The sequence below is a fragment of the Dipodomys ordii genome, unplaced genomic scaffold, assembly GCF_000151885.1.
Source record: "Dipodomys ordii isolate 6190 unplaced genomic scaffold, Dord_2.0 Scaffold98, whole genome shotgun sequence".
Taxonomy (NCBI): Eukaryota; Metazoa; Chordata; class Mammalia; order Rodentia; family Heteromyidae; genus Dipodomys; species Dipodomys ordii.
In genome coordinates this window covers 8,369,651-8,382,755 of record NW_012267314.1, presented here as the reverse complement: position 1 = coordinate 8,382,755, position 13,105 = coordinate 8,369,651, and the positions used below count along the sequence as shown (strand labels likewise).

Here is a 13,105-nt window from a genome sequence, read left to right as displayed (position 1 = left end):
TGACTGACACTTATCACATAAGACAAGTTAATTAGAGAACAGCATAGTAAATTTAGTTAACCAAGTTTTTATGTCACACAAGAGCCTTGAGATATAAACACCCAAATACTTCAGGTCAACACTCCATTTTCTTTTTACAAGTTTGATGATTGCATAGAACGATAATTAAGCAAGAGGGTATAATCTAATAGTAATAGACTGAGAAGGAGGTTTATCAAGACCTGTGTGTTCGGATTCTCCTTGGCCTCTCTTTGGCATTCTTTTCCACCAGGTGAGTCAGCACACCTGTCTTATGAGGATCCTCAAGGGAACATAGCAGAGGTCATAGAATGACCTTGCTGGGTTTGATGGTTTGCTCTGGAAAATAGAAGCCCAGTTTCTATGACTTGCTTTGGGGAAAGGAATTCTGGAGTAGTAGAGGAGTCCAGGAAGTCCTGCCATCTCAGGCTCTTCCCATCTCCATTGATTCAGTGAACTTGGTATGTTTGGGATTTTGAACCCCTATATTTGAAAATTCTTCCTTGGAGAGGTCTGCTCTAGCCCTGTTTTTAAATGTTTCTAAACTTGGTGTTTATGAACATGTATTTTCATAAATAGAAAATTTAGAGGACTTTTTTTTATTGTGGATAAGCATAATGTTTTTCCATCATCCAAAGTAAGCAAATGCATTATTGGCATTCAATCTAAGCTAAGTAATAAGCATGCTTTATTTAAATGGTTCCTCCTTCCATTTCAGCTGACCTGAATAATGTACGTTTCTCTGCTTACCGCACGGCAATCAAAATCCGAAGGCTGCAGAAAGCTCTGTGTTGTGAGTTACTCTACCAAAGTTCATCACCTTCTTCTTTGGATTGTCTTTTTTATTTTTTTAAAGACAAAGACAAATGGAGAGAGTAATAAATTTGTAGAGTTAATCTGAGTTTCAGAGCACCTTTCTGAGGAAGTTGGCTGTATTTCTAAAAATGCTTTGTTATTTGGCCCACCAGTATGCAATAGTAAAACAAACGAACATATGCTATTTGAGGTTGGAGTACAAAATAAACCAAAAACACAGAAGTGACATAAAAAGCTTTTTCAGAAATTGTGCCGCCACCTACTGTATAGGGATTAAATAAAGGATTAAAAGCAGTGGGCCATTGCCTTTTTAATACTTTGTATCCATTCACAAGTTGTAGAGTTCCAAACAGTTTGATTGGATACAATCATAAAATAACAGTCAACAGTCACATTTTTGATTCCTGTGTGAACAGGCACCTTAGAAGATTAGAGAAAAATCTCCATTTCATTTAAAATATGTCTTAAGGTGCTTCATATTATCAGTGAAATTTTCCCCTGTGGAGGTTATGCTCACAGTGGTATTCTTTGAAAATATTTTCACAAGAAGTTTATTTTCAATCCCAAAATTTCATAAAACTAAGCAGAAATATGCATGCTAATAGTATAGAGTTAAGCAATTTGATTCTATTTCTGCATATAGTTTTAATGATTGAGTGTTTCCAAAGAACACTTAGGCTTTGTCATAGTGTTAACATGGAAAATGGTGTTTGCTTATACTTTTAAACTAGGATAATTTGAAATTTTCCATATATTATTGCTTATTACCTTTCATTAAAATGTCTAGACATGTCTTTCATTATATGCCTAGACAGCTCAGTGAAGCTTACAAAATTACCCTCAGAAAAATATTACCTTAAGGTTAAAATTTTTGCTTTTGGTATTCGATAGAAATTAGCAATAAATGTGAAATTGGCTACATGGGGAGTATTGAGTAGAGATTTAAAATCATTCAGAAAATATAGCCAAGTGTTCAGCTAAGTTCTTCTGGAAGGGAAACTAGAAATGGCTGGGAAAATACCCGTAGATAGGCCTAAGAAAAGAAGAATGAGCTAAATTTGGGTCTTGTAATCCGCAGAGTCCCAAAGGCAATTGGCAGGTTATAGTGGTTAATAGAAAGTATTATAGAATGGCCTGTTCAAAAACCTGGGAGCCAGCTTGCTCTGGCTAGCCATTGCTATGTTGAACAAGAGGAGAATAGGAAGTAAGTTACAGCCACTGAGAGGCTGTTGGGTCTGCTCAGCAAGTCTGTGGTGACAGCACTTTTGGAAGAGGCTCAAATGTGTGTCCAGTATCCCAGCTGACAAGTCTGGAAGGTCTTTCCAAACCCAGTGGGCTATAAAATGAGGACAAATGACTCAGCCACAAAATCTCCACTGAAGACTGTTGTAAATGTGGTCCCAGTTTTCAGTGATACTTTTGGTAGAGAAGCAAATACATGCGATTTGCTATTCTCTTCCATTGGTTCTTCTGATCCCTAAAGAAAAAAAGCTCCCTCCTTCACCTCACTCTCAAACCAGAAAGGAAGAGAAGACTTCAACGTCTACAGTACAGAGCACCTGGCCATTGGTTTGCATAGGATCTCAAACCCCCAAGGCCAGGCACATCCTTGTAACCACTGGCTTTATTATCTCCTCACTTCTGGTTCCCACCCCACCAGCTGTCTAGCCTGGGGCCTGCTTGCCACTTTTCTAGCCATCTACTGATGGTTTATCAGCTCCTTCTTCTCTTGTCCTTTCTGTTTACTTGAAATGTCCCTCCCTTTGCACGGGTCCGTAAGCCTTTATTCCTCCAGATTCTGTTAAAATCTGACCTCTTGGAAATATTTTCCAGCTCATCCCTCCTGCCTTCGATTTTTCCAGTACTTGTCAGCAGCTTATAATGACAATCTGTCACCCGAGCAACATATGTTTGCTGTGGGTGATAGTGTCTTGTGTGGGGGGGTGTCCTGGCTCTGGGGAGAAGGGTGCGGTCAGCTCTCATTGAGTGTGGATCCTCCTCAGTGGAATGTTCTAAGGAGAGAGCTCGTTGCTCGGCATGCTCTCTTAGGGTCTCATACCATCTTTGGTGCAGAGCAAGTAAATGATATGCTGTAGAGTTTGTGTAGGAGTATATATACCAGAAGATACATGCAAGATCAGTACTGGTGCTGGTTAGTAGCAAAGTTTATTTAATGTTGGCATATTAATAAATGTTCTACTTCAGCAAAAAAATAAAAATAAAACAAGTAACCTAGAAAAAAGCATCAGCAGGGTGAATGTTAGAACTGTAAAACCGAATGGAAACAAAAATCAAATGTCAGAAGAAATTTTTACAGTTTAATACTATTTCTATATAGTTAAAAGCCAAGCTACTTAGGGACACAAATAACTTTTAAGAACCAAAAGTAGAAGGCAAGGATTAGTTATTACCTCTGAGGTTATGAGGATTTCTAAGGGGTTTCCATAACGTTGGTAACTTTCTGATTCTTTAGCTGCATGGTTGATGAATGGGGCATTTTCTATTACTTTCTTTTTTCAAACCACACCTATGTATCATTTATACACATGTACATATTCTTTTTTGTGTATATTTTAAACTTCTGTAACAAGTAACAGCAGAGAAATGTTCTTCTGATAACCACCAGGTTAATGTCCTCAGGTAACATGCATATAAACCAGGCTGTAAAAGCCACATGAGATCAATGCGTGTGACTCATAATCAGAGATGAGAATAGAGGATTATACATGGGATCCATTCGAAATAACATAGCTATTTATCCCATGTCCAGAAATTGCCCTGCATTCAGTTTGGATCAATGCAGAAATGATTTCTGATTGCATTTTGATCCTTGAGCTCTCCATGTTGTTTTGAATGCTTGTAAAGTTTGCTTCATGGCTGTACAATTCTTTTCGGTGCAAGTTTGGGGACAGGGCCAAGAGGTGAATGTATGTGAAATAATACCCAAGGTTCCAAGAATGGGGGGAATGGGATGAGTGGACAGTTCCAAGGTAAGAAGACTAAAGCTGATCTGGTAGCTGGTAGCAGTAGGAAGAACAGAGCTCCATTTATGAGTGTCTGAGAAGGAAGTAGTGAGGGTAGCTGTTGATAAGTTGTGGATGGTGAAGGAAAGAGGGTCTTATGAAATGCCAAGACATGCAGGTTGGATTTCAGTTCAAGAAGAAGGTAAGACCTTTATTTGGACCCCAGTAAGGTAGAGGTTTCTGAGGGAGATTGGTAGAGATCTGGTAGGGGACTGTAGCACAGGAATGGGGATCTCCTATTCAACCAAGAGCTATGTGGGAAGAAAGGGATTTGGGAGTTGTGGAGAGAGAAGGCATCATGGAAATGATGAAGTAAATGAGTCCATCAGGCCTACAGAGTTAAAGTGCCAAGCCTGAAACCTCGAGCACCAGCTGTGGTTCTGAAGCTCTGGAAGAGGATGCTGAGAAAGAACAAGTCAACTGTGCAAACCCTGAGAAGGCAAAGAATCCAAAGGTCAAGTGCAGCGTAATGTTCAGTGTCTTTGTGCAGAACAGAGAATGATGATGTATTTCCATTTGCTCCCCATGCCTCCTGTGTGGGAGAAAAGAAAAGGTCTGAAAGTTGCTTAGGAAATGACTCTGTTGTTTGTTTCATTTACCGCATGGCTGAGCTGTCATTTATCTCTTTCTTTGAGAAGACAAAAAAAATCATAATTTTCTGTGATTTAAATGTAGTCAGTTCTTTAAAGATACCTAAATGTGACACTCTTCAGGAAGATGTATGCCTGGCTTAGGCAGCGTGTCAGAGTAAATCACTGAAAATTGAAGACACAATAGGCTGTGGGTTGTGGCAAATTACTGTCAGTGCCGCAGAGTATAACAACAGAGACATCTCGGAAGGAAACGAAGGACAGCTTGAGCTAGGATATGGTCTGTTGTCACTTGATGGCCTGTGGGGTCCAATAGCAGTGCTGTGTTTCTGGCCTCATGAGTGCTGATATTCTTAGAGTTTAGAACATTTTAGCAACATTTGAATACATTTCTTGAAGTCCATGGGGAATCCTAATTCTGTGGCTGCTTTCGTTACTAAACACTGCCCATTAGCCTGCCCTGGAGAGAATGAATATTGCTACTGCTCTCCAGAGGTTCATATTCGGAAACAATGTAGAATACCAAAATAGTAGAAAAATCACAATGGAAATTGCAGGTGGTTCTGTTGTATCTTCAATATCTGAAGGAAATAGGTTAACCTGTTGACTAGACTTTTATGTTTTGTATTTGAGTATTTGTCTTTATTATTGTTGTTGCGGTTTTATTTTTTTATTACCATGAGTTAGGTATATAAAGTACATATGAAGCCTAAGTAAGTTCTGCATTTGGACTTAGGTCTCATCCCCGTAAGATCCTTAACTCCAGAAACGTCCATATCAGTAGGATATCTGGTCCAAAGCATTTTCATTGACGGATTGTTATCCTATATTAGCTCCCATAGACATTTATACATTCTTCTCTGGGCACTTTTATTCCCCTTTTAGTTATCCAGATGTCTTTGGGACCACTCTGCACACTGTACACATAGCACTGCCTTGGCACACTAGAGATGTTTTGCGCATGGAAGCAAATAAATATGTGGAGACCATGTTCTCTGAGCCCGTAACCAACCATCATAGGACACATGATACGTAAACCAGACTGAGCACAGATTTGTGTTTGATCGGGCTGGATTCCAACTTGACTTTCGTCAAGTGGTGAAGATCTATTACATTTCTGGAAAACCTATCTTTTTGTCTTTTTTAAACTGAGCATCATGTTATACATGTTAGAAGCACCTGAAGAATCATTAGTTTGCTTGTGGTATTAAGGATGGTTGGTAGTCTTTGTATAAGTTATAGTTGAGTAAGAGTTAAAAAGTTCCAGTATGGGGGGGAGGGGGGAAGGAGAAGAATTGGGATGGGGGGAGGGGGGAGGCTGAGAAGGGATGGGAAGGGTAAACAAAGGAGGAGGCTGCAATGCTTGGTAAGAAATGTACGCATTATCCTGCCCATGCAATTGTAACCCCTCTGTACAGTATGTTCACAAATAAAATAAAATAAAATTAAAAAAAAAAGTTCCAGTATGCTAGTACACCAGAGAGTAACGAAAGAGAACAATATGGACTTTGAATCTTAAACAACTAGAAAAACCACTTTGAATGTTTTCCCTATTTGAAAAAAAATATTTGTGGAGATAAATGTATTTAACCTAACTAAAACATTGTACAACACTTAGTACTCCATTAATATGTACAAAATTTATATTTTATGTATCAGTTAAAATGAATTTAGAAAATGTAAAATAAAATTACTGGGGCATAAAAGACAATTAAGAAGCAATAAACATGTAGTCTGCTAGGAGTTAGGACAAGGAGAGCGATGGAGTTCTTGAGATCTTCCATCATTTGGAATGGATTCAAAGACTTATGCCTTTCTATATTATTTTTTATAAGATCCTAGAAAGGAGGAAGCCAGAAAAGAAAAAAAGAGGAACATTAATGTTCATTAATGAGCAAATACTAATGATCAGAAAATGGGAAAAGAGGGTTTTAAAAAAGCATGAAAATGTTGATAAGAGGGAAAGTTGGAAAGGTTTCTTTTTTTGGGGGGGGGTCCGGTCGTGGGCTTGAACTCTGGGCCTGGGTGCTGTCCCTCAGCTCTTCAGCTCAAGGCTAGTGCTCTACCACTTGAGTCACAGCGCCACTTCCAGCTTTTTTTTTCTGCTTATGTGCTGCTGAGAAATCGAACCTAGGGCCTCTTGCATGCAAGGCAAGCGCTCTACCACTGAGCCACCTTCCCAGCCCAAGGTTGTTGTTTCTTTACCAACTAAAAAATGAAAAGAGTACATTCAAACATTGAAGACTGAAGATAAGTACTGGAGACTAGAAAATGCTTTCTTCTTAGTGTTGTTATACAATTCAATGACTGTACATAATCCTTTTTCTCACCTGATTAGTGGATCTCCTAGAGCTGAATACAACAAATGAAGTTTTCAAACAGCACAAGCTGAATCAAAATGACCAGCTGCTTAGTGTCCCAGATGTCATCAACTGTCTGACCACAACTTATGATGGACTTGAACAATTGCATAAGGACCTGGTCAACGTTCCACTCTGTGTGGACATGTGTCTCAACTGGTTGCTCAATGTATACGACACGTAAGTCTGTGTTTTTTTCCCTATTAAATTGCAATCATTAAGTGAAATAATATTTTTAATAGAAAATCTCATAGCACTTTTTCCAGTGGAAATTTGAAAATAGGTAGCTTTCCAAATACCAAACTCACAACTGGATAACAGAACAAAAAAGAAAATGCACCCATTATTTTAAAATACTAGATCAGATACGTGATGGCCACATCTGATTTTCTTCTCCTTTTCCTTTAATATCTTATACTATTGTTTTTTTAAAAGAAGATGTGAATTTGTTGTTGTGAATTGAAATAATTTATTAGTTCTAGTCTTCTCTACAGTTTTGTATGACAATTAGGGGTGATTTGAAAGGCAGTGAATGAAATCTAATTTGTCTTTTGGAATTAGCTTTACTTATTACCTTGGTGGTTGTATGTATATATGGTACTTATGCATAATTGATACCACAGGACACTCTAACATCTGTAATTTAATTAGTTGTTCACTGTTACATAAAGAGCGCCCTCAATTTCCAGTATAACTCATCTGCCATTAATTTCGCCCTTATGATTATGACAATGTGTTTCTGAAGTAATCAGTTTTAGAAAGACTTGCTATGGGCTGGCATTCCTGAAACTCAGGGAATTATTCATTCTTCTAGTAGGGGGCTGAAGTATGCAAAATTGAAATAAGAAAATTAGAGCTGAATCTAAAAGCATTTTCCATTAACTAACGATAGGAAAATTTGCATCCTTTTGCAGCCTTTTATTTGATTTAGGGAGAAAGAAGATAGATGATTATTCATAAATGCAAACATGTTTAGCAGCTGATTGATTCTGTATAAGAAATAAATGATGATGATAGCTTTAGAGATGATTTATCTAAAAGTATGTTTATATTTTTCATTAGAGAAAAAAATTTTCATCTCTTGATGTTCCCTAATATTATAAAGTCTTCTTTTTAAATAATAAAATAGCCCTTGTGTGCCTGAGGGATCCCAAGTAACTCACAGAAGCATGAATGTCAATTGCCATAGTGATTATGGAATTTATTACATGCCTGTCTGATATCTTTGAATGCATTGCATCTTAATATTCACTTCTGATTCTCCTAGGGTAAAATAATACCATTAGCATTAATCCAACATTCATTTTGTTCTTCAACTTTTTAAATCTTCATGAGACATTTTTTTTCTATAGTAAACTCACCAAAATAGTTGTCAATTAAATATTTTAACTCTAGAAGCCCATAACTTAGGTTCATAACCCAAGAAGAATGCTACATTCATAGACTACATGTTTGGGAGTTCCATTGGTCCTTACAAAGTATGGTAGAAGTGGAGATTTGAGTCACTCTTAAAGGACAATTTGGAGATGTTAAAGGAATCATCCACCACCCTCTGGGTTGGTAGAGACACACCATAGTGGTTTTATCAGGGTTGCTGAAACAGTGCACAGCTGACTGTGTGGCTTGAATAACAGATCATTTCTGCACATATCTAGGGCTCTCAGTCTGAGTCCAAGTGTCAGTGGATTTTGCTTTCCCCCCATCCCTTGAAGCATCTCTTTCTTGGCTTAGAAATGGTTATCACCTTTTGTACTGACGGTGTACTCCTCTATTCTTCCTACAAGGACACCAGGCATACTGGATTATGGCCTACCCTAAAGTCCTCATTTTAACTTTTAATTACATTTGTAAAGACCCCTTCCACCCCCATCATGGAGTCAAGGTACTTTTGGAGGGCGTGGGAGCTTACAACCCCCACACAGGCTGTTTTCATGGGCAGCCTCAGGGAGGTGTGCAGTTTTTGGGGTAGTAACCAGTGTGTGAAATCGAATTTCTGTTCTAGGGAGCTCTTGTCAGTATAGATGTCCTTTCACCATCAGATGTGGACACATGGAAATCTTACACAGAAGTACAATTTCCTATTTAGTTATAAGAGTATCTTGGCGTTTTTCTTTTTTCATTTTAAAGAGGAAAAAATATTCTCAGGACTCATCTTTTCTCCATACCAAAGAAAAAAAATTGTAGAGATCCTTCAGTATCTCAACGGTGACTTTTCAGCCTGGCATTCAATCCCGGAGAACAGATTCATGGATTAAAATAAGGAAAAACAGTTCATTTTTTAATAGTAATCTCAGATGTCTGTGGTTGATTGCCTAGGCTTCTTTTTTAGCTATCACTCACTCATTTATCAAACAACAGCTATTAACTTTATTCAAGCCATGGTCCTAATAGAATCTATGATCTACTGCTTCTAGTGTATGAGTTCACTGTATACCCTTACAAAGTCTGTGGACCTTAGAAATGTACCTTTTCACTCAGGGAGCTTGACCTTCATGAATTGTTTCGTAAGAAATACTTGAGATTATTCACTTATATAGAGATAATGTTTATTTTGATGACAGTTTGGGAGATTTTCCTTTATGATCCGTGAGCTCATGGCTTTGGATGAGCCTGCGTGTCATGGCAAGAGCACAGGATGAGGCAAAACTGCTCATCTCATGGCCAGGAAGTGAAAGAAAGAGGAAGAGACCAACAGGTCCCTCCATCCCGTGGAACCTGCCTTCAATGATCCAGAGACCTCTGAGTAGCCCAAGCTCTCATTAAGAAGTGCCAACTAGGGAGCAAATCTTTGAAGACACAGGCCACAAAGGAGGTTTTAGAGCCAAACTATATCATTAGCATGTATTTTTGACATGACATTATTGTATGTAGTATAATACGACTAGGGCAGGCATTCATTTCTGGCTTCAGCTTTGCTTTTGAAATACTTGGTGGTGCAAATACAGTAGATTGTAGAATTGTCTAAGTGGAAAGACTCTGGGCATCTTCTATTTTTTTGCCGTCCTTATTTTTACTGATTGAAGAACTGTCAGAATGAGATAAACTGATTTAGCCACAACCACATAGTACATATTAATGATAGTTATGGAATTGATTTTGAGATTTTTTTTCTAATCACTTCATTATTTCTAGTTATGGCCATATCTAGGACAAAGAAAATCTTTCAACCTTTAACATTTACCTAACTCTTCTTCATAGTCTCAATTTTGTGAGAAAACCATTATCTATCATGAATAAGAATTCAAATTTTTTTGTTCTGCCTACTTTGCTGGCAGATTGCTCATGGATTTCTTAATATTTTTTAAATTTTTTGGTCAGATAGAATTGAACTATGCTCTGAAATTAAAAAAAATCCTCAATTAGTTGCCCCCAAATATTTGTGTCTGTTTGCTTGGAGACTTGGCAGCCATTTAACTTTGGTAACTCAATTTCACATCTTAAAACCGAAATAAAAATATCTGGCCATCCTACCCCACAAAAGGTGATGATGAAGGGCAAATGAACTGATATATGCAAAAAACCTTTATAAGATAGAAAGATAAAATTGATTTCATTTATAAATCCACAGCCTCTCTCAGTCTTCATCTTCTCAGGTTAAAAAGCATTAATTTTCCAATCGTCCTTCTAGAAATAATGGAAATTAGAAGCATTTAAATCATCATTTAAAGCAGTCATCTAGAGTATTCATTTACATTTCTTTCCTCTATAATGACTATGTTGCAGTAGGTCATTTTCCTTTCTACTCTAAAACGCGTATGATTCGAAAGATTTTTATTCTTCTGGCTAAAATTATTACAATAGTTACAAAACTATCAGGGAAAGCAAATGCTTGGACAGTGCACTGTATTACTGACTGGTCATTTTTATCAGCTCGCTGTCATCCATCACATTTAAGCGTCATTCTTGACACCAGAACTCTCAATCTCATGGCCCAACAGAACCTGGCAGAAGTGGGGGATGTTTTTCTGATTTATTTTGTTTGTATTTTGTTTTTGGCCAAGGACTATTGGATATTTATAACATCATTACGAGTCATACAAAATGATCAATATCGTGAACAGCTGACAAGAAATACACATGTCTGTCCTCTGGTGTTTCAAGGCATTTTGCAGCCCTCGTATGATAAATGCCATCCTTCCGCTGCCTGGTATACTCATCCTCCCCCACCTTAGTCATCCTGGGTCTCTTGCTCACACTTGGCCTTTGTCTCCCTTCTGTTTGAGGCATTCCAGCCTTGCCGTGGATAACTGATTTTCCACTTACCTTCGATTACGCACTAATCTCTTAAGCCAGGAGGATCCCATCCTGGCTCTTCATTTCCATACATGAAATTTGATCTTGTGTTTTCTCTTACGTTGTTTTCTTATCTTACTTTACCTTGCTTGTTTGTGAGTTTGTTGTGGGTAGGAATCATGTCTTCTGCTTTTTTTGTGTGTCATCAGTGCATAAAACAACGCTGGGATTACAATAAGCTTTTGTTCCTGCTGGTAGTGTGTGCATGGACAGGTGAAATTTTTTATTGTGTTCCTGATGATGTTTCTTTCTTGTACTGTCTGGATAGACTAGCATCATACTTTAAGGCATGCAATCATTGAGATCATTTTTCCCCTAAGAGATTGCCTTGCCTGTGGCCATATTCCTGTTCTGGTCTCTCTGTGCACTTAATGGCCTTTTGTTATTTTCTCATCTGTGGTTTCTTTTCAGAGGATTCAAAACTTTCTGATTTTGGAAAGGAAGAAAACTAGCATTGTCATGTGAATTAGGAAACTCATGAAAAATATTGAATCACAATTTATAAGCTGTTCAGCTTTGGGTTAGTTTGGAGCATATTTCTTCCATTGGAAGAACCTAGGACTGAGTATTGTAATGGAAAATGTGTTTACAACAGCCATATTCATTTCAGCATATAAGTGTTAGCTAGTTCATAAATTAATTCTGAGTGTTATACATATTCATGTCAGGGTTCAATAAATTTTTGGATATGATTCTGGGCCCAGAAATGAAGACTGAGCTTTTCATGGAATGTCAGTGCAGCCGTCAATCTCAGTCCTTCTCATGCTGCAAGAGAAGAACTCAGGCAAGATGAGGGGTATAGTAAAAGTAACAAGAATACTTATTAGGAAAGAATATGACAGAAAGGAGATTACATGGCACCTCTTTAGGGTACAGGAAAGCAGGAAGGACTATGCATATTACTGGGTGAGGGTGCCAGGAATGGGGTCTCTCATGGGGCTCTTTATCCCCAACAAAGAAGAGAGCTGAACACAGACTGGTAGCAGTGAAATACACCCAGGAGGTGCATAGGAGAGCTGAGCTGAAATGCAGCAGCCATCCGCTGCCCAAGGCAGCATTCCTATCTTCCTTTGTTGGGCAGATGGGTCATTGGGTGGAGTGTGAGTCATCCTTCATTTGGTGCAAACTCTGATAGCCAGGCTGATGGACAAGTGGTGCTGATGTCACAGTTGTGCATCTGTGCATCCTATGAACTTGGAGTGATGAGGTGCATGCTCTTTATAGAGATTGGATAGTCCTCCCGTGAGGTCCTGTGCATCCTGGGACAAAAAGGTCATTGTAGGGTCATTGTCTCCATCTCCTGATGGGGACAGTACATACTGAGTAAGGCTCTGCTCAGTCAAGCAAACTCCTCGTTATCAGGGCTTCTGGCCCCAGGAATTTTACAGTAAGCTCTGGTAATCCTTCAGCACTGTTTAGAGGTCTCAGGCATTTGAAAGCCAGGAGATCTCAGGATCTAGGCTTACCAGTGAGTTGCCGTAGTAATCATAAAGAAGTACATCACTTGTTGCCCTGATACCCAGGGACCTTGTACTGTCTGCCTCAAACTCATCTTTCAGGCTAGTATATCTCCGCAGACTTGTTTCACACCTCCCAAGGAGCTAGAATTATAGGCATGTGCCACCATGCCTGGCTTGCTTTTGAAATAGGATCTCACTTACTTGACCCATGAACCTCTAGTGTCTGCCCAATGAGTACCTGGTGGTTAGAGGTGTATACTACCATGCCCAGCCCTCAATATCATTTAGTATAATTACAAACTCTAAACTACTGAGAAACTACTTTGGAAATACATCCTGCCAATCCATCAGCATGCTTTCATTTTTAAATAATTTTAATTTTACGTATCATGTTAAGTAGGCAGAAACTAGCTTGAACATGTATATTAATTAGTACATGAGTAAAATGCCAATAAAATCAAGACCTAAGTATAATTTTGCAATAAACTATTTTAAATTAGTTATAAAAATTAAATAAAATTAGTTACATATGTGTCTGTTTATCT

The 13,105-nt window shown here is 38.3% G+C and overlaps 1 protein-coding gene across 1 annotated transcript in view; it reads left to right on the top strand.

Moving 5' to 3' along the window:
- Positions 1-13,105, top strand: part of Utrn (utrophin) — a 425,608-nt gene that overhangs the window by 356,028 nt on the left and 56,475 nt on the right. The window contains exons 58-59 of the mRNA XM_013026944.1: positions 737-811; positions 6,786-6,987. Coding sequence (XP_012882398.1) covers positions 737-811; positions 6,786-6,987 — 277 coding nt within the window. The remainder of the gene's footprint in view (positions 1-736; positions 812-6,785; positions 6,988-13,105) is intronic.